The sequence below is a fragment of the Sardina pilchardus genome, chromosome 16 (assembly GCF_963854185.1).
Source record: "Sardina pilchardus chromosome 16, fSarPil1.1, whole genome shotgun sequence".
Classification (NCBI taxonomy): domain Eukaryota; kingdom Metazoa; phylum Chordata; class Actinopteri; order Clupeiformes; family Clupeidae; genus Sardina; species Sardina pilchardus.
The window spans coordinates 1,839,223-1,864,572 of record NC_085009.1 but is presented as its reverse complement, the minus strand read 5'-3'; the positions used below and the strand labels follow the sequence as shown (position 1 = coordinate 1,864,572).

The 25,350-nt window shown below is 45.2% G+C and overlaps 1 protein-coding gene across 3 annotated transcripts; it reads right to left on the bottom strand.

Annotated features, from left to right (window-relative positions):
- Positions 1-25: 25 nt before the first annotated feature.
- rtn3 (reticulon 3) lies at positions 26-24,620 on the bottom strand. Of its 3 annotated transcripts, XM_062516845.1 has the most exons (8): positions 24,298-24,583; positions 19,593-19,640; positions 7,083-7,290; positions 5,985-6,123; positions 4,529-4,598; positions 4,337-4,383; positions 3,258-3,316; positions 26-3,028 (listed from the first exon to the last, which is right to left on the bottom strand). In XM_062516845.1, the coding sequence occupies exons 1-8, from the start codon at positions 24,386-24,388 to the stop codon at positions 2,980-2,982; spliced, it is 711 nt and encodes a 236-aa protein (XP_062372829.1). In that variant the 5' UTR covers positions 24,389-24,583; the 3' UTR covers positions 26-2,979. The 3 variants fall into 3 exon arrangements, with proteins under 3 accessions (XP_062372829.1, XP_062372830.1, XP_062372828.1); XM_062516846.1 differs by lacking the exon at positions 19,593-19,640 and having other exon boundaries at positions 24,298-24,581; XM_062516844.1 differs by lacking the exons at positions 26-3,028; positions 3,258-3,316; positions 4,337-4,383; ... (1 more) ...; positions 5,985-6,123; positions 7,083-7,290 and adding an exon at positions 10,077-14,901 and having other exon boundaries at positions 24,298-24,620.
- Between the last annotated feature and the right edge of the window lie 730 nt (positions 24,621-25,350).

The following is a 25,350-nucleotide window of genomic DNA, read 5'->3' as shown; positions in this document are numbered from 1 at the left end:
TTAAAAGACAACTGGACACAAAGGATGTCTTCTGATGTACTTTTTATTAATTCCACTTTGACATCAGCACAGGGACCACATAGTTCTGTTTTCTCTGTTTGCAACTTTGTTTTTTTTCTCCAAAGCACCCACAAACAAACTAAATCTGCAGCTAACAAACAGAGTCTTAGGTGTTAGTTAACACATCTAGTTACCAAGAGAAAGTCAAAAGCAAAACAAAAAAGGAGGAAAAAATCCTGACCAGAAATAAATGACTTCCAACCTAACGTCCACCCTCCCTTCCCAAGAAGAAAAATAAAATAAAAAGATCAAGGTGGAAACATGCACTGAAACTACAGAATTAAGTCAAAAATAGTCATAGTGTAGTTCTTCCTGAACTCTTAACACTAAAGGAGAATAGAACAGCAACTAAGGCATGGTATCTACAGAGGAGAAGGTTTGTGTAGTCTACTGATAAAAGAAAAAAAACAGACAGCATTGCATTTGTCACTCATGACTGAAAAGATACCCATGAAAACCCTATTAGCTGGAACGTAGCCTATTCACCAAAAAGCACCGCACCCATGCTTCGGCCGTCAAACACACGTTCGTTTAAGCATGTCAGTCCAGCGGAAAACAAGGACACAGTGGTTTTCAGACATAGGATACTTTCAACTGCAGGTGAGTGTGTGTGCGTGTATGCGTTTGCGAAGAGCATGTACGTGTGTGTTAAGTGTGCATGTACAAGTGTACAACTGAGGCGTGCATGGTGAATACTCAACAAGAACTCCTACGACGACTACACATCCAATATTGTGATTCGAGAAAAACAGCCTTTAGAAGGAGGACAATGAATACAGGAGCAGAGTGTGTTGGCAGGGAACAGCAGAAGAGCAGGTCACCTGGTAAAGCCTCCTTCTGATCCCACCAAGACACTAAGAGCTGCATGCACAAGATGGAATGTACTATAAATATTGCAGGGAAGACACATTCAGCAGGAGACAGACTTCTGTGTAGTAGTAGTAGTAGTAATAGTAATAATAATAGCAGTAATAGTTAATGCATTGAGAGGCAATCTGAGAACCATTAGAACATAACTGAAATACAGTAAATGCATATTTGAGACAGATTCCATATATTATCTACAGATGTCTTGCAGACATGCAAAACATGTGCCTAGAACAAAACCCTGTTTGGTTCTTTCGAGGGGGATGGAGATGTTGGCAAATATACACAACAGAACACACACACACACCAGGAAAAAAAACCTATATAAACAACCCACCCTCCCCAATTTCTTCATCTCAATATCCCTTAGAAATACAAAGAAAACAATAAGCTACAAGGCCCTTGAAGATGAGTAGCCCTGTCAGACAAAATGCTTTACATTTTGCATAACGAAACGAAGGCGAGCACAAGCCTCATTGGGCATATCCATGACTTTAAACAGTGGGACACGCAGGTGGCTGCTGATACTAAAGCGGGTCTCATCACTGGGTCCTAGAGCCAGTGGCGCACAGGGAGAATATCTCACAGGACTTTACACTGAAGTGACCTGGAGAGTAGGGCACGGACGCACGTCCGTCTTAACGTTCAACAGTCTGGCATTTTCAAACATGGTCGTCAGGAAAAGTGTGGCAATGCCATGACAAACTAATATACTGTAGATCACTCCCCTTAGTGACAGACACGCTCACCAACACCCTGGAGGTCAAAGATCAACCTTTGCGGTCTGAAGCCTTGAGACGGGAGAAAGGCTAAGCTTTTTCACAATGACACTAAACAGTGAATCAAAGCAGTCATTCTAACCAGTGATAGCAATAATATCAACTGTGATAATAATTATTATAGTATCAACAGTAATGAGAAGTAGAAGAATAATATTGTAAATCTACATTATGAACGCAACAGTGACACTGAGATGTAACAGAAATTAGCAGGCTTGCCATAAGGGGATTATTTGTTATAAAAAGCGACACCTCACTCCTTTACGGCAGACAGTCTGTTGCCTTGACTTATTATATACACATGACACTCCAGGAAGCAACGAGGTGAACTAGACCAAAAGTAACACAGCTGGAACTCTGCTTCAATCCTCTTTATTCCACCTGTCTGGATGAAGCAGACACGTCTTCAGTGCATTGCAGATAATATACATACATAAGTGCCTTAAGGTGAACACAACACAAATGAGAAGGTGAGTGACAGGCTAAGCAGCCCGCCAATAACAGAGAAGTCCCAGAGATTTCCAATCAAAAACTTTGAGGAATTATCATCTAAAAACTTATATATTTTTTTCTCACTCAAATGCATGGAGACTGGGCAGGAAAAGAAAAAGAAACTCATTAACATATATATATATAAAAAAAAAGCCTTTTCTCAATTTTTAAATAACCTTTTCAGTTTTATTTTAAGCAAAATGTTGCGTTTCAATTACAGACATTTGCTTGTACAACACCAAGCCCTATCCTTGATATTTCAACAGCCAATCAGCACCTCCGCCATCAGCACCTCACACCCTGCCACTGCAACACCAGCTCATAGATTCAGTCTAGTTCACCAACCCTGGGCCATTTCTGAGCGCCGATACAAAAAACACAAACAAAAACACACAACAACAACAGCAACAACAACAACAAAATGTATCCAGTTACAGAGCTGCATCCCTCCCTCCCTCCCTCCTCTACGTTCTGTGCTCTTGGTGACACCACTGTAGCTTCCCTATAGCGCTGAGAGTTAAGCCTGCGCGGTTAATAGTGAATACGGAGAAGCTCGGAAAGATTTCTTGTTGCGTTTGTCCACACTAGCTGGTTCAGTGCAGGGAGGGAGGCGAGGGGGGGAGGACTGTAGGATAGTGTGGATGCGTGGGGAGGGGGAGGGGGAGGGGGGGACACAGGGTTAGATTTGGGGTCACTGGGATGAGGATGAGGGTCTATCTAGGATGACAGGATGACGAGGGTGGTGGTGGTGGTGGTGGTGAGACGATCCAATAAAGCAGGATCATTCCGTTTTGCCTCGCTTCATTGATGCAGGAAGTTTCTCTTGTAACCTGCAGAGAGACAGAAAGAGATGAAGACAGAATGAAGGAAAGAAAGGAGAGAATAAGAAAGGAAAAGAGAGGTATTATACTGGTGTCAATCTAGCTATAGCTTCTGCCCATGAGGTGGCGATATCATTCCACCTAAATACATATCCTTTTAAAATGATGCATGTCCCTCTCACTCTCTGTGTTTCATTTATTCTCACACACACACACACACACACACACACACACTTACTTGGCCATCGTGGTGTTGATTTGAGTACGTGCAATGTCCACATAGTGATCGATCTGGGTCTGTGAGCGCAGAGAAGGAAGGACAGTTGGATTAGCTTTCTGCTGATCACATTAGAGCTCACATTTCTCACTGTGGGGCAAGTCCAATGGGCTGGGATCTCAGACCAGCTGGGAAACAGTAACGCAGTTCTGAAGTCTCTCAAATGACCTCAGGCACATCAAGGCAATAAAACAGTAAAAACTACACTGACTTCAAAGCACCTGGCCTTTCCTGCTCCACAGTACAACCTTTGTGTGTGTGCATATGTCTGTATGCAAGACTGATGACATGTGTCTTTCTGCATGAACTTGGAGCCCATAAAGACCTTCAAGATGAATGACCATAAATGACATAATGTAGTCTGATGGACATCATAAGCCATTTTCACAGCAGTAACAGCTCTTTTGACTTTGCATAATGGATGACCACGTCCCATAAAGATGATGTCAGCGTGGAGAAAACGTGTCATGACCTGCACCCCCACCGCCTTCCTGCTCTGTGTGGTATGTGAAGGGCTCTGCTGCTCTTAGGGCTACATGATGACTAAAGGAATGACTCAACACACTCAGCAGGCTGGGAGTCCAATAGTCAGGCTGGATTTGTCTTTGCCTTTTACAGAAAAACAGAAACGAACCGAGCGCAAAGTCCAACCAGGAAATAGTCCTCGTGAGTCACTTCCTCAATGTACTTCCTTTTCAAATGTAAGATGGTCAGCTGGAGGGGAACCAAAGCAGGAGCTCATGGAGTAGAGACCTACTGTATCTGATTCCTGCCGTGTACAGTTCCAAGCAAAGGATTGACACATGCCATAAGCACATGCCACAATTACTGTTGAATTTTGAAGAAATAAAAGACAGCATTAAAGAAAAGCTAAAGTGTCCGCATCATTTTGCCGCAGAGGTTGTATGTATACCTTCTGACTTTAAAATACTGATGCTTCATGACTTTTTGGTCTTTTGCCTAGGGGTGCAGAATGAATAACGGTCAAAGGTTCTTGAACATGCTGTGCATTTCAAGTCCGACACGCCTAGAAATCTCACCTTGTTCTTCTCATACACCAGAGGCATGGTGAAAATCAGGATGTCAGCTAAAGAGAGAAAAAGGAGAAAATCATATAATGCAGTAGGTAACACCATATTTGTGCTGTTGCTATGAGTTGTTTTGACTGTTTCACAACGATCAGGAGGTTCTGGTATGGCTGGTATGGCTGATGGACTAGATTTGGCCCTTACCAAGGATGAGGATGGTGATTCCATTGAAGACGGCGCCCACATAGGTCAATAGCCACATGGCAACAGCCAACTGTAGAGAAAACACACACACTAGAGTAAGAATGTGTTTTTGTGTGTGTGTGTGTGTGTGTGTGTGTGTGTGTGTGTGTGTGTGTGTGTTTGTGTGTATGGGATAAGTCTTCTACTATGCCTAATCTGATTGCATAGTGTTCATTACAGCAGCCCTGGCTTCTTAAGCAGGCCTGGAGGGCAGCCAGTGCCACAAGGTTTAAGGAGGATTGCCACCAAACAGTCATTGTAAAAGGCATTCATAGAACAAACACAGGCCTTCCATCCGCATGTCGACTGTGGTACGCAGGGGAGTGACAGACTCTTTTCTAAACCTCCGACATCCATCTCTGCCCTGTCCTCTGCCGCCCATCTTACTGACCCCCTCTCTGTCTCTCATCTCAATGTCTGTGTCCCTCTATTTTATGGCTTCTCTCTTTATATACTGTATCTATAGCGTTCTCTCGCTCTCGCCTTCTCTCTCAAGCGTTCTCTCTCTATCCCTCTCTCTCTCTCCCTCCCGAGAGCATCCCATTCTGGGTCAGGCAGAGTGCTATAATCCTCAGGCTATGAGAGCATATCACCACTGCTGCTGCTGCTGTTGTTGCTACTCCTGCCCCTGCTACACAATGAGGTCAAACATGACCACACACACACACACACACACACACACACACACACACACACACACACACACACACACACACACACACACACACACACACACACACACACACAACCAGGTCAGAGCCCTGTGATTAGGCCTCAGGTCAGGCGTGTGTGACGTCGCTCCACCTGACACCCACCACTGGGGCGCACTCTTCAGGCCGAGGGGAGACGCCAGTATGCCACGGTCTCCCTCTCACTTTATTACTTTCATCCTCTCTCTCTTCCTCTCTCTCTCTCTCTCTCTCTCTCTCTCTCTCTCTCCCTCTGTTCATCTCACTCTCCTCTCCTCTCTCTCCATTACCCTCTTCACCTCAGTCTCTGGCTCAACCTCCCCATTTTGCCTAACTCTTCCTTCTCCTTTGCTCTCTGTACAGCAAGTTCCTCCTCCCTTGTCTTTCGCTTGCTTCTCCTCTCTTTCCCTCTCTCTCTGCTGGCCTGTGTGTGTTAAAAATAGATGGCACAGCAGCAGAGACCAGAGAGACAAGGAAGGAAAGGGGGGGGGGGGGGGTGCACACACCGCAAGAATGGGAGGAGGACGAAGAGGAGTGAGAAGATACCAATCGACCAAGGGACCTGATACATAATTCATTGTGACACACTCACACAAACACACAAAGCCTGAACTTCAGAACCAGACCAAAAATACAATTTGTAATGTAACTTTCCAGCTTTTCTGTGGCCCATTCTTTACATGGACTTCAATATAAAAACTCCCACACAAAAAAACAAGCACACACACCTTAAGAGAATCCACCAGGTCCTCGACCAGGAAGAGCCGGCTCATCTGTTTCAGGGCGCGGTTGACGTAGGTCAGGCACTGGTCCACATGCTTACGGAAGGTCTCAGGGGGAACGCTGACGTCCTTCTCCATGAAGGCTCTGCAATGCGCACACACACACACACACACACACAATACAACAAGTGTGTGAGTGTCATATACCACTAAAGCAACGATGGCCTGCATAACGCTGCTAATGTGACATGCTTAGGATACTCCCTGTGGTAAAGATGACCTCCTTCTCAGTCGGAGGTCTGTTCACGCACCACACAAACTACATTACCCACACTGCCCCTGGCAACATCACATTCCAGTCTCCCACTGGGAAGATGACATGACATTGACATGGGAATGGCTAGACCTCTCAATCGGGATATTGATTTCCCTTTTACATTGACACCGAAAACGGGGTGACCCACATAGGAGTGGGGGTGTCTTCTGTACCCTCTGCCTTTCTGTTGTCTAGACTATTCTACCACTGCATAGAGCCCAAGAGCTAGTAGAGAAAAGGAATAATGAAATAAACACAATCACTTTATTTGATATATTATGGATATGAATGCAAGGTGCAATAAGTAGAGAAATGAACCACACAGGCGGGGACGCATGAAGGACTGATATAACTGCAGTTCAGGGGGATGAACATTGCTAGCTCTCCATCCCATAATTGGCCAGTGTAAATATACACCTGGCACTCCGTCTCACACAAAAGGGTCCCTGTTCCAGTTCAGCACCCCCCTATCCTTCTGAGGACATTAAGGTGAAAGGTGAAAGGTGAAAGGTGAAAGGTGAAAGGTGAAGGAGAAGCTTCCTGCTGCTCTTTCAGTAGAGACCCATGGTTATGATAGAGTTACATGTAATGATCCAATAGCATGAGGTTGCATATTGCTAGGACACAGTTGCATTATCACATTACAATTGTGTGTGTGTGTGTGTGTGTGTGTGTGTGTGTGTGTGTGTGTGTGTGTGTGTGTGTGTGTGTGTGTGTGTGTGTGTGTGTGTGTGTGTGTGTGTGTGTGTGTGTGTGTGTGTGTGTGTGTGTGTGTGTGTGTGTCTCACTTGAAGGGGTGTCCATCGCTGGACTTCTGCACGGCCTGCACGACGGACTTGTAGATGCGGAAGCTGATGGTGACGCAGAGCAGGGCGAGCAGGATGTAGGAGACCACGCTGACGATGCTGAACGCCGCCAGGGAGAGCAGCAGCAGCATGGACACGCCGAACACCACGCCCGACTTCTTGGGGTCGCGCCAGTACACCAGGTCTTTCACTGCAGAGGTACAGGGGAGGACAGTGCGCGCATGTGTGCGTGTGTGTGTGTGGAGTCGTGTATGTGAAGGAGAGAGGTGTGTGTATGGGGGGTGGGGTATGGGTTTGTGTGAAGAGTGTGAGTGAGTGTGTGTATGTTGTGAGTGAGTTGGTGGGAGGTTGTGTGGATGAGAAACATTTTTACATGTGATTGTGTGTTTATGTGTGCACACATCAGGAACATGGGTCACAATATGTGTGTGTTGTTTGTGTATTTGGTTGAGTGCAAATGTGTGTGTATGCATGTCCCACGGAGTGGTGGAGGAGGAGGAGGAAAGAGGAGAAAAGAGGAAATGAGAGAGGGAAGAGTGGAGTAAGAGGAGGAGAGGAGAGAAAGAGACTTTTAATAACCACAGTAACACTGACAAAAAACGACTTGCCATTTCTTCACTTGCCCATACATGGTCTCTCCAATGGTGGGTAGTTATTAACCCTCTGGCTATTTCAGTCCCAACATCCAAGACTTTTATGGACCATGTGTGTGCGTGTAAGTGTGCATGACTATATACACACACACACACACACACACACACGAGTGCCTGCATGTTCATGTGGCCATGGTCACACATGCAGAAATGATGGTTTCTGTGTACCGTGCTGGATATGTTGGTTACATAACACCCTGAGAGCAGCTACTAAATGGCTTCTGCTGCTGCATGAGAGGAGCCTTTGAAAGAGAGAAAGAGAAAGGAGAGAGAGAGAGTGTGTGTGTGTGTGTGTATGTGTACGTGTGTGGGGCACGCGTGTGCACATGAGCGTGAGTGTGTGTGTTTGTGTGTGAGAGAGAGAGAGACAGAGTGAGAGAAAGAGAAAGTGAGTCAGTGTGTGTGTGTGTGTGTGTGTGTGTGTGTGTGTGTGTGTGTGTGAGAGAGAGAGAAGGCTCCAGAAGGAGACGTATACTGCTCTGCACAAGGTTGTGCCCTGAGGGGAGACTGGGGTCCCGTGACTACATAAGTGGGTGTGCTTGTCCACACTGTGCTGCATTTAAGAGCCTGGCGATGGGGGTTTTGTGTGTGGGTGTGTGTGTGTGTGTGAGAGAGAGAGAGAAAGAGAGAGAGAGAGAGAGAGAGTGTGTGTATAGGCGGACTCTAAAAGGATGGGTTACCATATAGCTTATTTAGCATTCTGGTTTGCATGTCATGTGCTGCACTGTCAACTTTTTTTCAGAGTTCGATGCTACAGATTTGGAGCGAGCTGGGTAAAAGCCCCTGGAGGAAATGCAAACACGGCATGCTCTCTCTTTCTCACTCACACACACACACCTTTGAATAAAAACACACTCCGCCTGAAATCACAGAGGCATGATTATGCACACATGTGTACCCACACAACTCACTCACACATACACAAACATGCGAAGGCATAAACAGGCCAACAGCTGTCTTAACCACTTCCAGCGTGAGGGTTTAGTTCTACCAGGGTGGGAGGTGCCAGGCATTCATCCCAATGGATTACTCCATCCCTCTATGACTCACTACCACAAGTACGATACATACCACAGTCCGAGCTTAGACTGCACCAGCTGACCGGAGATCAGTGTGGACGGACTGGGCACTGTGTGAGCATCCCTCCATGTGCTCCCCCTCCCCCCGTCAACCCCAGGCCAGTACCGTCAAAACAAGGATGACGTCAACATGCGCTGGCACTCGTTCTGCTCTCTCGTTTGTTTGTTTGTTAGAACTAGCATAAGAATCGTCATGAAGTTACATCAGGTTAGATCAGCTCGTGGCTGTGGGAGATGAGGTGGTGGGGGGTGGGGAGTGGATGTGAAAGGCTCAGACATCACTTCCTGAGAGTGTCTTGATGGTCATGTTAATTTTTTGCATTTTATTTTTAGATTACTGTTGGGTTACAGATGTCGTCATGCCAGAGTGTAATCTACATTAATTAACTACAAACCAGATAATATGCGCACGGAGTGTGCTTGTGTGGGGTGGGTGGGTGCAGGGTGGGTGGAGGGGCACTTCATAATCCCCACATATGTCTCACAGCAGAAGGTGTTTTAGCTTTGGAGTGGGGGAAGGGGAACATGGTGGGGGTCTGTTGTTTTGATAGAGTCTTGTTATATAACTGCCTCTACATCATCGCTGGGAAAAGGGAATTATAGCTATATACTTATAGGTTCCCAAAATCAAATTAGTTGAACACTGTTGGTCAATTTTAACAGTGTTTGCCTGTGTCAAGGTTCAGACATTGTGACAGGGCTCATTCACATGGTTTCACTATTGTTTTTGTTTTTCTTTGCAACCCTAAATCGGTTCTCTAAACAAGGAAAGGCTATAAGCAAAAATGCATATTTTACAAGGCCATTCAAAATGCAGCCCATTGGAGTACCACATAAACAGAAAAAAAACAGTGACTGTTCTGGGGAAAACAGACAGAAAAAAAAATCTGTTTACAAAGGAATCGTCGTGACATAACTCCATGGCCATTGTGCCTGAGCGAGTGCTTGAAAGCGCTCAGAAAGCACACCATTGTTTCCAGCGCCTGGACTCAGATGCGGGGTGGCGAATGCCCCGGTGGAGCGGACTGAAGAGGAGAGGGAGAGGGAGAGGGAGAGAGAGCACGCATGGGGCTTCCTCACCCATCACTGCAGGGGTCTGAGTCCCTCCCAGCATGCTTTGCTGGTACCCACAGGGAGGCAGCCTCGGCTGACAGCCCTCGTTCATTATTGCTCCGCTCCCCTCTCTCCCTCCCTCCCTGCCGCCTCCTCCTCCTCTCTCTCTCTCCCTCCTCTCTCTTCTGCGTCTACCAGCCCCAAATCCAACAGCGGGTCCCTGTGGCTGCCGAGCCGCAGTGGCCTCTTTTCAGCACTGCCACTGCACAGCTTTTAAAGGTACAGGCCTGTGTGTGTGTGGGTGGGGGTGTGTGTGTGTTTTCATGCATGAGTGTGTTTGTGTGGGAGTGTATTAAAGTCTGAATGAGATTTTGTATTTCATGTATGCATATGCATTTGTGTACAAAAAACAGAGAGAGAGAGAGAGAGAGAGAGAGAGAGAGAGAGAGAGAGAGAGAGAAGAGCGTGTATGTGTGCGTGCATGTGTGTGTGTGTACGTGCGTGCAAGTGTGTGTGTGTGACCTCATTGCATCGCAGAATAACCTGGCAGATTTACTTGCTAATAGCTAAACCCAAACCAAGTCCAAGACTGCTGCTTGGATTATGAAGCCAAAAATAAACATTTGGCCATATTCGATTTAAGCATTTGACATGATCTCTTGTGCCTTGCAACAAAGGCAAACACAGACTAAACACAAACACACACACACACAGAGTGAATAGATATCTTCTCCGACAAATGGCCCGATTTGGAACAGTCTTAAAAGGCAGAACATTTCCCTTGAATCTCTCTAAGCTGAGGGTGCCCAATTCTCAATGCATTCTCATCAAATCAGACTTCCCTTTCAACGCTAATCACAGGGAAGGAGAGTGACGTCCTTCTGATTGGGGGCTGGCATGGCAGTGCAAACAGCTCTAGTGGAAACTAGCGCCAACTGAGCAAGCCACACCCTTGAGAGCAAACCTTTTTCCCCCCTTCATGAAGCACTGGTTGTGTAACACTTCAGCAGATTTGGAGCATTCCGAGTCAGCATACTGGCTAACATCTCAACAACACATTTTAAAATGCTTGCCAAAGATGTACACAAAATCACTTGAAGGAATTCTGGCCTTTTGTTAGCAGCAGAATGTGAGCGAGAAAAATACACAAACAATGAGGATCTTATTAGGAGTCATATTAAAGTATATTATTTAAATCAGTACACCATGTTCACACTGATAAGACCTCTATAACGAAGCATTCCTGAAATAACACATTCAGCCTAGGAATCCAGTTAAACATTGTCATTCACTGCCTAACCTCAAGTCTACACTTTCCCCTAGTTTCTGGTTACCGGGGAAACAACCTTTAAATTCAGAGCATGCCCAGTGTGAGAGAAGCATGCAGTGTATGCACACGTTTTGATGCATGCGTCAGACACAAGGCCTGTACTGTCTGCATACCACTTCACTCATAATAGGATTTGGGTTTCATGTTTGCTCTTCAAGGGTTCAGGATGAGGTGTGGACTATGGCTCACTTCAAATGCTTCACCATGAGTTGGGAGATGAGTGTGCTGTGCCATCTCCTTTGGTTGGTTTTAAAATCTGATTAGTAAAATGGAGCCAGAAATAGAGTATTTAGGGCGATTTGTTACACTTAGTGCCTGTTAAAATAGAAAATGGGGTGCCATTGTTATTTTTGAAGAAGAGGGATTTGTGGGCCTTTAAAACTGAGTGAACTGATGCAAGCTGTGAAAAAACATACTAGTCTAACTGCCTGTAGTGTAGATTGTTACATGTGATAAGGAAAAGGATATCTGGGCAACAATAGTTTCTCAATCAAACCATATCCTTCTTCTGCAATGCACTGATAGCAAAATGTGAACTGTCATGTTTCGAAATCTTTAGCCTGGCACAGACATGTGCTGTAAATGTGAGGTGGCTGTGGAAAGTTGCACCAAGGCAGAAATGTGCCGACTGACTTCCAGGCTGTGCAAGAGGACACCATGGGACCATGATTAGACCCCCTTCCCCCAATCTATGCCTGTTGGTGTCTGCAAACATTTAGGGACACAAGGTAGGATAGGGTCATACAATGGAGCTGAGCACACAGCAGTTCAGGCTCAACTTGGCTACCTATGTTTAGAGTAAAGCCTGCCTACTTCTGCATAATGCAGGGTTTTGAACTAGAAGTCACTAAGTTACATTAACTGTTCAATTAATATCATTATCCAAAAAATATAACATATGATACTAAAAAAATCAGTTGAATTAATAATCATTCAGGTGTCAAGTGTTGGTAAGTCTAGCTCACACATGCGATTTGTGTTATTGTTAGTCTGGTCATCAAACTGGGAACACGGCCCAAGTGGGGAAAGGGTTTGGGAAGGTGAGGTGCACTGCTTGGCTTTCCTTGCGTGGGAGGTTAGCAGGCGGAGAGCCTGGAGGGAAGGAGCGTTACCTGACAGGTGGGTTAGTACTGCTGCCAAGACATGCTCAGCGAGGTGGTACGCCTCTGCCACCCAGACATCGATCGCCTCTACCTCTTTCGACAACAGGGTCTCTGATGCATGCCGACTGGCTGGGGAGTCACATGTGGGATTCGAGATGACATCGGCATGTGGTTGTGGCAGAGGGGATTTCTTCTCCTGCTCTGAGGTCTTGGACTTGGGTGAGGTCTTGTTGTCTTCTTCGTCTTCCTGACTGCTCCCGAGCTCTTTCAGAGCACGAATGGTGTTATTCTCCTGTTCCAGATCCATTACTGCAGCTGGAGATGAAGTGGAGACGGTAGGCTTTTCGGCCTTTGTTGTTTGACTGAGGAGCAGCGGCTCTGGCTCCTCGTCCTCCCGGGACTTCAAGCACTCCCTCATGAATTCCACAAAACTGTCTGTTGCCAAGGAGACAGAGCAGTCGGGCTCGATGCTCTCGGGATCACTTGTGTTCTCAGTTGGTGCGCCTGGTTCAGCACTTGTGTCCTTTGGGTCTTGGTTGGGCTCAAGGTCCATGCCAGGGAATGAATCTGGCTGGTCACTGTAGTATGAAAAGTCATCTTGAGGGTATTCCTGCATGGATGGCTGTTCCTCAACGGGATGGGAGGTGTAGTTATCATCAGCCATCAAAGGGAGGGCACCAGAGTCAGTCACTGTTTTGCTGTCATCATTTCCAACATTGGATATGTTTTGGGAAACCAGTGTCTCAATATAATTGTCTGAGGAGAAATCTGAAGGTGAGGGCTCTGGTACAGTGTCAAAGTTCAACTGTCGGTCATCAGAAGACTCATCCAAGCCAGGTAAAGAATCATCTCCAAAGTGATCTTCGTAGGATTGATCGATAAGTGAGCCAGCATTCAGATCTGGAAGAACAGTCGATTTTGAAAGGGTATCTGATGCATACTCATCCTCTGAGATCAATTCAGACTTTGGCTTTTCCTTCTGAGAGAGATCCTGAGCAACAAAGTTATTCAAATGGGAATCAATTACAGGTTCTGCATCATCTGGCATGTTACTTCTGTGATCCGTAATGTTGACTGACTTCTCTTCTTTTCCCTCAGTAGCAGACTTGATGGCTGACTCTGACAGAGATTCGTTTGGACTGTCTGGCCTCTCAAAGACTATAGCCTTATCATGTGACTCCCCTCTGTTAAGGCCTCTTGCATTTGGAGTGGTCTGCACCACACTGTCAACATCTCCACCATCTTGGCCGCTGGGGTGCTTGGGAGTTGACTCAACCGATTCTGTTGTGGAAACCTGAGAAGATTCAGTAGGCGATTTGTGGTCTTCAGACGAGGGTGCGTCTGTGGGTACAGCTTTTTTCTCATCGGAGACGGGCTCTTGTTCTTTCGTTGGCTCTCTAACTGGGTCTCGCATGACCCTGTAGCGTTCATCGTCATCCTCTTCTGGCTCATATTCTTCCTCACTTACTACCTGCTCCTCAGTCTCAATAACATTGATAATGGGGACCAGCATGGGCTGCTTCTCCAGTTTGGCTGGCTGCGGCTCTTTCTCTACAGAAGGAGCAGCACTGTTCACTTTGATGGCAGCACAGGCATCCTCAATCACGGTGTCATCTGACTCACCAGAACTGTCCATCTCATGGGGCTCAGATGGCTCAGCATCACCCTTCAATGCTGTTTTTGGAACCTTGGCCTGTGGCGGAGATGCGGGTGGGGACGGTGGCGGGGACAGAGGGGGAGAGGGAGATCCAAAACCTGCGGGAGGAGGGGCGGTGGCAGGGGGCACTGGAATATCAGATTCTTTTGCTGTAGATTGACCAGGAGGACCTTTAGATGCATTATTCTCCTGCTTGTCCCACATGTATGCAGTTGGTAGAAAGTTCAGGTCAAATTCAGATTCTTCCTCCATGCTCTCTTGCTTCTCTGTTTTGAAATTGTCTTTAAGGTCAGGAGACTCAATGGGAGTGTCCATAAATGCATCAGGAACACCAGCAAAAGCCTCAGGAACTCCTGCTGCCAAAATGGCCTCCTGCTTATTCCCTTTTGAAGCACCATCAGTCTCCGTAACAGGGACATCTTTTCCATCATCAAGATCTGGATCCTCAGTACCGAAGTTAGGTGCCGGGGGTAGGTGAGCCCGCATCCAGTCTGCGGTGTCCTCGTAGTCAGTTCCTGGCACAGTCTCTCCCAAAACCTCAAAAGGTGATTCTGGGGATTCCTTCTCCTGTGGAGTGGTCTTCTTTTGGAAAGCTGCTGGGGGCGGGGCTTCTGTGGGCGATTTCTCGTAGTGGCGTTCCCTGAAGTGAGGAAAGCCTCCCTCGTTCCTGCTCTCTGGTTCATTCTTCTTCGCGGCAAGAGCCTCCAGCGCCTTGATCCTCTCAGACACGGGGGACATTTTTATTGGCGAATCCTCTTGTGGAGACGTGAGGTTGGAGTCGGAGGACTCCTTCTTCTCTGGGCCTTTGTAAGAACGATCAGTGGTTTCACTGCCATAGGAGACCGGTGTAAAGGAGCCCGGCTGAAAGCGAAGTGATGTGGCCACGCCTTCTGAGGGTTTCTCAGAGCCTACCACCACCCTTTTGTCTGCATCCATCATGCGGGTGAGGTGAGCAGGAGAAGAAAAAGGAGGGGTGGGGGGCATATAAAAATCAAAACACTCTAGACTCATGCGGATATGCTAAAGCGAGGGGTCCCAACTAGTTTCCTTTCTCACCTCTATTGGGCTCCATCATTTTAAACAAGTCTGTGGGTTTTGTTAATAAGTCATACATTAAATGTAGTCTTGAGCATCTAAATAGTTTTAACTTCAAGGACCCCAAACTTTAGCAATCAGTCGTCATATACTTGTGTTAATACTCGCATTCCCAGAAAATAGAAGCGTCTTATTCTTTGCAGCTCAAGCAGTCATGCATTGCATTGCATCTCAAATGGAGTTGTGTATGTGGCATCATCTGCATGCTGCGTTCACACTCATAAGTTGTTGCCATTGAAGGGTCAATAGGACAACAGACAAAATCCATTGATATGGTAGTAATGAGGCTAAACAAACAAACAAACTGCTGAACAACAACATACTGTGGTGGCAAAACACATTTTGTTCTTATGTTGAGACACATGTGAGGTCTAAAAAGCAGAGTGCTCCATTGCCCTGGTCTTCCAAAGGCAATCAGGCCTACGTGGCTCCGGGGCAATCAAAATAGGAAGCAGACGTTGCTGCATTTCCTGTGATGATGTCCAATAGCTTGAGGAATGAGAGGTATGTGCTCTTATTTCCTGCTCAGAAAAAAACTACTGCTATATCTAATCAGATCTTTTACAAATGACAAGATACAAAAGAGAGAACTTTGTCAGCCTTCATCAGCACAACCAAAAGCCAACCACCAATCACAACCCAATAGTAGAAGTAACAGGCCAGACTGTCTTCCTTTGCACAGTGGACAGAGGACTCATCATACAACTTCAAGTGACACAATGGGGACATTGTAATAACAAGCCCGTGGACAGTTAGGGAGAGGGGGAGAGCAAGGGTCACAAGGGATAAATGCACTGTGGTTTAACTACCAGTGACCTTTAATGAGTGGCGATATGCCCCACTATGGCAGTTTGTCTTCTAACTGCCTGTGCCAAAACTGCATTGCATAATTTCCCTGAAGGCCCATTTAACATGTGTCTTACTATATTATTCTCCAAAACACTGATTCTGAACACAGTAGCTGAATATTAAGTAAAGTTTGAGCACATCCCTTTGGCATCTGATGCACTAAGTCTGTATTCATTAATGAGGGGTAAACACTGAGTCTAATGCATCAGCAATGTTTGCAAGAATGCCTATGACTATTCATAAATGGTCAGACCCTTGGGCTTGTTATGCAATTGTTATGGTTGTTTTCATGATATTTATCCAACTAATTTCATGATATATTCTATGGATTTAAAGCCCTAAATCTGTAAGTGAAAACAAAAATAATATAACAAAGACATGGATTTCACCAGGGGCATCCAAAAAATAAATATCAGACAGAGCAACTGGCACAGTCACAGCTAAGACAACATAGATAAGGAACCTACTCGGTGCAAACAGCACCACACCAGTGCTATGAAAGTCACAGTGGGCTGTCTATTGGTCATCTGACCCAAACCCCATATCCCACTGTTATCCCCTGCAAGAACAACCCCCATCACACAGCTGAGGTGACCTTATCAAGAGAGACTGCAGGATCCCCTTCACATGATACACTACAGGGTACCCTGGGCTTACGCCACAAGATGTTCCAAGCAACTGTTCTCATGATCACCTGACTGCCAACTGCCAAAAAGGTCCTCCCTGTCAGTCTGTGTTAACAGACACTGACTGATCATTGGTAGCTTGGTACAGTTAGTGGGCTGACAGTACACTATATTTAATCGTCCAGAGTTTATTTCAGCAATTCAATGGCAAGTAAGCTTTAAGAACCATTTCCAATGCCATGCCCAGAGGAGAACAGCGTGTGTCTGTGTGTGGAAACAAATATTTACTCATGTCTGGTGCCAAGGGTTAACTCATGAGGTTAATCTGACCCTGTAACCCAAAACCCAGAGTGGCACAGGAGCACAAAGCACATCAAATGAGCTGCCCTCTCTCAACAACTTTACCATTCAACAAATAAGTAACCACGTCTGCCTTACGTTGGCTGCCCTGTGACTTATTCTCCATTGTTCACACTGGAAGCCACTAGTGGGAGTCCACATTTGTGGTGTGGGGATTTTTTGGCTCGATGCTTGAAAACAAATTCCGAAAACAGCTTCCCAGAGCAAAAGCTACCCTGTCTCTTGGGAATATGAACTGGATGAGACACAGCCAAAAGGCTTTGAATTAGCAAACCACTGATGACTGAGAAATGTTTCCAGCAGTCACAAACACTCTACTAATAACTCATGAATCACTGGCCTTACACCGATACACTTATAGTGATCGAAAGCCTGTTATAGTAGCAGAAATAATTACTCTCAAATAAATCTGAACACTGCATTGAGTCAAAGCCCAGAGTCAGTAGAGTTAAATCGAAGTCGAGACTCAAAAACAGGATGATCACAATGAAAGGCTTGCATCAATTTACCCATCAGGCTTTAATAGGACACTGTATCTAGGCCAAAGAATCTTCCTCCCCCTAAGATTAACAGGGTGTCACAGGGTGTGTGCCATCCAACAGGACTCAATAAATCAATAGCTTAACGAGACTGCCAATCTTCAGTCTGCTGACACTGGAACCTCAATTCAACATTAACGGTAAAATCAGGGAGCAGGCTCTATCCTTCCCACACTTGCTCCTGTTACAGGAACATCACATCATCAATAGCTCAAATTACAATCTAGAGAGACAAAATGTGCAAGTACTGCATACCAATCTTACTGCAAGATATTCTGGAAACTGGGAATGACAATGCATTGGGTGCAGCTTTGTGACATCCAATTAAAAGTGCAAACTTGACATCCATGACCTCATAGCCTGACCTTCTTACTACTTGCCCTGTATACTTCATTTCCTAAATTCCTACTTCTTCCTGTTATTGCTCATGGAGTGGCTAGCACTTTATATTAGTGGCAAGAATCTCGCCTCTGGCTTTTGGAAAGTACGTTTTTCCTAACAATCAGGATAATGATGTCTAATTCGATGTTGTGGATTTCAACAAAACAGATAAAGAAACTCATAGATAAAAATCTGTACATACATATACAACGCAAACATACATAAAGAAAACATACAAAATGAAAACATAATCAAACAACCAAACAAACAAATGTAAAAAACAAGATCCTATTATCCGGCTTTTAACATGCAAGATGTCTTAACAAGCCAAAAGCAGAGTGGAGAGAGTGAAGCCATAGCTATGGGATGTTTCCCAGAGCTGGTGATCTCACAGCCAATCCCTCCCCAGTGTCGCTCTACCTGTGCTACCAGAGGGGTGGGGTGGGGGGCCGAAGTCGTGGCAAGAGAGAAGAGGAAGTGGAGAGGAAGAAGAGCGAGAGAAGGAAGGAGGAGGAAGGGGGGAGGGGCATCAAGGACAAAGCTCCGGAGGGACCTCAACCAGGATCCATTTTTAGGATTGTGCTCTCGCACAAAGTGAACTTGAACTTCTCTGCTTTCTTAAAATAAGGTGGCAATCTAGGGATTATCCTGGGCCTACAAGAAACATTGACCTAAATAATGCACACAGCTGGTAAAGACTGAAATGGATCAAACTGTTGTCATCTTTGGGGACCTTCTGCCTTTTGTGCCTTTAATTTGGCAGTCGTGAGAGTGAACGGAGGGGCCACTGAGGTTCAGATAGAGGTCGACACAGCACAGGTCAGATCAGGAAATGGAAGCATCAAGAGATAAATAATGGAAAAGCTACTGCAACATTATTACATTCTTATCCACCATTAGGAAATGAGATACTCTACCACTTAGGCGTTTCGGTAAGCAATAAAGCTTTGCAACTGGGTGTGTGGTAAAGTCTCTGTTCAGTAAATGGCCATGCTAGAGACAAATAAGAGCTCTGACAAGCCAGATTTTTCCATTTGTTGTGGAGTTACTGGTTCATCTGGAGACAAGACTTACCATAATGGTTTCAAGATGTTAGTCCAAAACTGGCACACATTTAAAACCACCATTTTCAAAAAATATTCACAGTACCTTTGAATTCTTTACTGATCATGCACCATGGGTGTTTTAGGGGCATGGAAATCGGGAGGGGGCAGAGAATGAATCTGCATGACGTCCAGTTAGAATCAAGATGCTCTGAATGATTTAGGGGGGACGGGGTGTGCAGAGCGGGAGTGTGTGTGTATGGGGTGGGTGGGAGTAGGGGTCAAAAAGGGCAACCGTCAGTTGCCAGTGAGTACAGAAGGGGCTTCTCTGGCTCGCTTGGTTACATGTAGCATGGCATCACAGGGTCAAAATGAGGGGGAACAGATGGGATCTCATTACAAGGCCCCAAGGGTTATGGTAACGTAGGGAGGGGGGACTGTCGAGTCAGTAGTCGGGTAGAAAACACAAGGTTGGACACGGCGTCTGTCTTTCACAGCCTGACACGAACCCTCTTTTTTTGCACTGGAGCGGAATAGGAGAGGGGCACTCGAGAGAGGGATGGAGAGCATTACAGCAGCAGCCCAGCGAGCGAGAGGAAAGACAGACAGAGAGCAAGAGAGGAGGAAGAGAAGAGAAAGGATAAGGGAGCAAGGGAGAGAGATAGAGAGAGGTTTGTTTTGTTTCATAAAGCAGGCGAGCAGCGTAAGAGAACCATACACTTGCCTTGAGGAGACTGAATGAGAGAAACAGGCGAAGAGGAAAGAAAGGAATCTGAAAAATTAAAAAAGGACAGGAAAATGAGCATCCTGAAATTGCAGGAAGGAAGAACCATCCTCCCCATCCACCCCACTCCAACCCAAATCCATCTTATACTTTATAATGGAGACATAAAGGCTTTCTGTATAGCCAGTGCAATATTAAAGTAATTGATACAAGGAAATAAAAGTGGATTAACAAAAAAAATCAGATCCATAAAAAAGTACCACAATTTGACTCATGCTTATACCCCTATTATGCTTATTTAATACATCTATAATACCCCTCCATATATACACACAAAATAAATACAGCAGCTCTTAACACTGACATGAACCCTTCACATGCAGGACCTTTTCCATCCCATGTGGGGCATTCAGGAGATATGTGAATCATCGGACAGCATTACTCTTTCCTAAATAGGCCATTGTAAGGCGTTCATTTCCAGGCAATTTTCAAATACTTTCTCCCTTATTTTCCAAAGTCTTACTCTGCGTATAGCGCCCACACTACTTTCCCTTGACATGGATTATGTAACCTATTTAGAGAAGACATTTTCTGCCACACTTCAGAATCGCATGTGATGTTCTGTGACACAATGTGGGCCTTTGTAGCACTGGCACTGCCCGAGAGCCAGAAATCAAACTGGCAAACGTAACAAAAAAATTAGATTTATCATCATACCACCGCCTTGCACTCGAGATGTGTCTGGGCTTAGCAGGCAAAAGGGCAAGGGCCCAAGTCTTAATGGCAGCAAAAAAACAGGTTTTTCAAGTGCAGCTGCCACTGGGGTTTTGAAAGCAAGTCAAACGGGGCGGGTCTTGGAGTACATGTTTGGGAGTGATTCACGGAATTCCAGACTTACCTGCAGGATTCGGGTTCCACTCGGTACACACCCTGTGGAATGCCTGTGCCAGTTACACACCACTGGCCCAGCACGATTCTGTGTGGTTTGGAGCTACACACACCCTGTGTCACACCCCTCTGAATAAGCTGACTCTGATCACACACACATTCCAGAGGGGGTGTGTGGATAGTGGAAGCGTGTGAATCTCTTGCTCAAAGGACAGATTGATCTGATCAGGAGCATGCTGAAGCACCAGAAACGCTCTACATCACTGTGGCTGAGGGAAACAACAGCATCATGCATGAATGCAAAACACCTGACTGCGGATGACTAAGATAAAAACTGATTAAAAAATAAATAAATAAATAAAATAAAAAATAACCCAAAAAACATATTAGCTTTGGCTTTAATGTTCTCAATTAGTTCCACTGACAGAATAGCTGCTCGTCCTTACTACATTTACATGACTAACATGGCAGCATAATGCAGTTGTAGCCTATAGATAGATGTGTCTTTCTGGGGCAGAGGTTGAACGTGGCTCTGCAGATCATGTTACAGACACCACGGGTCAGTAGTACCATTTCAGGCCACGCATGTGAGGCTCAGAGTGTCTTTCAGGGTCTGCACTACACCTATGGGATAGCCCATGCTAGTTTGAGTTTAGGCAACACTATACCATGGGAAATGGGCGAGGGTGGGGTGAGGGGGTTGCTTTGGTATCCTTGTCACGCCAGGCACTTTAGTCTCCATCTCATGGAAGAGTCGACTCATGATACCAAAAACCTCCCCGAGGGTGAGACTGCTGCATCAGCCTCAAACAGTGACCTTAGCAATTGCATGCTAGCCACCACCATGACAAACAACAAAGAGAGCCTGAACAATTGGGGGGACGTGGAGGACAAGGATAAAAAGAGAGGGGGAAAGGGAGAGAGAAGCAGGGAACACCAGAAACGGTCATCGTTCTTCACAAACATTAGACATTAGACAGGAAAACCAAAATATCGATATCATTCGGCTGCTCTTGCCAGAGAGAACCAGATTGATATCAAGAGGGGAGAGAAGTTAATTTTCCATGCACTCAAATTTACTGTCCAAGGTCATCGGCTCGCAGAGAACTAGGCTAGCATTTTTAGTGCGCATGTTAACCACCACCTGTTTTTTCCCTTCTCCTCCTACACCACAGCCATACAGTACATCACCAGTCAGTCTTTTTCTGACCTTGAAAATTGAAAACAGGTGCATAACCAGATCAAATGTCCCCTGTCCTATGAAACTGAACCCAGTGGAAAGGAGGGGATTTAAGGTTTTGAAAACAAGGGGGACACAGGGATATTATCAACAAATTAAACTACTTTCATAATGACCGAATAGAAACTGTATAGTGTAACGGACAACTAGCGATTGTGGTGAAGAGGCATGGATCTTGACACAGGTACAGTGTTCAACCTGGACAGAGTAATGCTCTTTTGAGGTTGTAGTGCTCTGACATGTTTTCCTATACACCCTCTTGATTGACACATGAGGGCCCTGAATGAGATAATCATTAGCATCAATTTAGCTTACTTAATCACCAAGGAATGTTCCGGAAACTGCTTGGCCTAGATAAGACTAAAGCAGCTACTGTGCAAGGGCCAAGGTTTCTCAAAGGAAAAAAATAACAGGATGTGAGAAATGTATGTAAAATGATTGAGAGTAATTGATTCAACAAAGGATTCAACACAAACGTAGCTGTACTACACGACTGACTGTGTGCCATCTGGTTCAAAAGGGTTGCCTAGTCACAGATGGCACACAGGAAACAAATAGTGCATCCCTACCCTGGCTGATACACATTTCCAATAAATAAGTAGGGATGGAACGATAACAATACTGGCATCAGATATGGGGCCGATACTGCGCTCATATCCATCTACTCACAAAAATGCTCAGATACCACTTAATTGCACCGTTTCCTCTAAAGCATAGCCACTAACCTGAATAAACTACCGCTATGCTTTCAAGTCTTGCACTGCTGACTTCAAAAACATAACAGCCTAATGTGTTTCCATTGTAGCTCACCTTAACTACACAAATGACATAGGCCCATATTTAGTTGAGTGCAGTGCACTGGTGTGTGTTAGTGTAGCTCTGCACTTTACTGTGCTAGTTGGAGGAAAGTAAACAAACTCTCTGGACTCTTGTTTGTGGAAATCTAAATATTCATACTCGTTTTAGAAAAAATTTCATCAGTGCATCCTTAAATACAAACCACGCCTTCACCTGTAAGGACTTATGAACCCTACGGTCTTACAATGACCGGAAAGAAAGAAATGTCTTGGTACAAGGAGCTTGGTTTACAAATTTGTTGTCACATGCAACCAAAAATGTCAATCTCAACCACACATCAGCATTCTTGGGTGCACATAATCAACACCCATAAGCTCACTGTGGGTATACACAGACAAAGGACAAACAGGATGGGTGGGTCTTCCCAGTGGGTATGCTGCAACTGTCTAGGTGTACAGAGATGACGTTTCTAACAAAGGGACCTCACACCATTATAAATTATTCATGAGGAGGGAATAGGTTATTTAATAACAGTTGAAAACAAAACAAAAAACATAGGCAACTGGAATTAATGCATTTGATTTCACACACGTCATACAGATAGTGTGTTGTTCTTAGGCCTATATTATTTCATCCCACAACACCTCTACTTTAGGTAGCCTAAGCCTTTGGTATGATTTCATATTTTCATGGAGTATACGGCTTCCAAACGAGCTATATTGTCAAAATAGGACTATTAGCTGGGCCAAAACAGAGAGCGGCCAAAATGAAAAGGGAAGGGTGGGATGCCTCCTGCTAACTAGACTGTTTTAATTTTCCGTTTCACCTCATAACAGTGCAGGGCACCACACAATATAAACAGAATACGCCCCTCCCTATCCCAAGATGAATAGACAGTTTAAAGATGGCTGCAATATGGGCAACACCATAGTCCTCTTTGTTTTCCTGGCAATAAAACCTGCAAGAGAGATCAGCGAGCACGGTAATTGCATAATCTCCAACTGTTGTTACACCATCAGCGCAGAGAGGTTGGAGATTATTTTTAACTTCAGATGAATGGCCTACTCATTCGACGCAAGGAGTGATCGGCGCTGTTCGACTGATGTTTCGCACATAGAAATCAGACAACGCGCCTTTAAGAGGTCCTCCCTGTTAACAGTATCCTAGTTACAATGTCTCTGCACTGCAGATTGCTCTCGCCGCAACATGTGGGCAAGCTATTTCATCAGGCCCCAGTGAGGTAACAAGAACATGTCATGGCCCAATTGCTTGATTTTTTTTAAAATATTAAAGCCAAACCGTTCACAGACGCCAATTCTCAAAATGCCAGAAATAGCATAGCCTACTACAGTTTACACCATTCGCGAAAGATTCTGCGCAATTAGGAGGTATTCTTATGGCAGTCTGTTATTTTCAAATTTACCTACTCCGCCAAACTGGCATCGTTAAAGGAAACAAATGTGCTGCAATAAACGTGCCGCGATCCCAATTAGGGTATCTTTTCTCACAACCTTCAGCTGCTGTTGCCCACATTAGGCCTACTAACGATTTCTAAAACATGCGTAGAGACAGGTGGAGAGCCTTCAAAGTGCTCAAAATAGGCGATAGCCTAGGCGAAACTGCGTTAACATCCAGACCCAATTTGTACATACAACCCTTAGGACAAGACGCAGAATCAGGCTAGTCTAACGAGTAGAGACGGTCATTTTAAGTTCAACATAACATGTTTAGCCCATGTTGGACGCTTGTGTTTCCGTTTGATGAAAGCTATCATCTTACCGGCGAACTTCGAGTCTTTCGCGGAGTTCTGTCCGTCGGCGAGTCCCTGTGACGATGATATTTGAGAGGACTGGGTCATTGGATCTGCCATTTTTGTCGTATTATCTGCAAAACACTGTCTTAGAGCAGTTGGTTACAACGTTGGTTCTTGGTTGATGATGATATCGTCTTCTAAAGTAGCTTGACTTTCCTCGTATTTCCCCAAGAGCGGGACGCAGCGTCACCCAGCTCGAGCACCCACACGCACGTATGACTACTGAATTGGTGCTGAAGAAGTGAAGGCGGATACACAGACAAGACAGAGCAGAGGGCGAAAAAAAACTCCCAACATGCAGGGGGTGCTGGGCTAACTTAAAGGGATACACCTCTCATTTTCCTTTGTGTCGATAACGGCAGAGCCACCCCCCAGCGAAACAAACGGTCTGCTGACCATTTTTGACATATCACTGGTTACATTGATGCGTGTTCTAAACATCATATGGCAACATTGTTGAGGCTTTGTTATTAAAATGGACTAGGCTAGGCCTGTATGCTAGTTCAAACCTCTGCCAGTTCAGGCCGAAATGCATCAGCTATCTACACCAAATATTACAAGTTTAAAGTAGGGCCTACTCTATAAGACTAGGCCTATGCTAAACGTATGCGTAGGCTATTTTCTAACATCTTTTTTTATCAACATTTTTTTTCAGGAAACAGGTGTGAGGTGTGAACGGGTATCCCGTCTGTGGTTATCTTTAACAAATTATCAACTTAAAAAATAGAGCTTAGTGCCGTTTGCCGCATATAATGCTGCACGTGGGCCTGTGTGTCATGTATAAAATTACATAATCACTTTTGTTGTTATTCCGTGTCTCTCGCGAAGACCGTATAGCAGCTATATCGACGCCTTTTATCTACCCACGAGAGGCATTATGTAATATTTTGTGATTCATGAGTGGCACGTTGGCACCACCTTGTGCCGAATTGTCCAGTTGCAACCTATGCGGATTGCATCATGGTTGCCAAATACCAACATTCGGCCTACAATGTCTTGTCAAACGAGTTCGTTAATAA

Excerpts from the sequence above, each read along its gene's own strand:
- rtn3 (XM_062516844.1), bottom strand. The coding sequence starts at position 24,388 with ATGGCAGATCCAATGACCCAGTCCTCTCAAATATCATCGTCACAGGGA. Across the intron at positions 19,641-24,297 it reads GAAAGACTCGAAGTTCGCCG|ATTCCTTTCTTTCCTCTTCG; the intron begins GTAAGATGATAG and ends TTAATTTTTCAG. Across the intron at positions 14,902-19,592 it reads TCTCATTCAGTCTCCTCAAG|ACAAAAGGGTGGTGGTAGGC; the intron begins GCAAGTGTATGG and ends TGATGGATGCAG.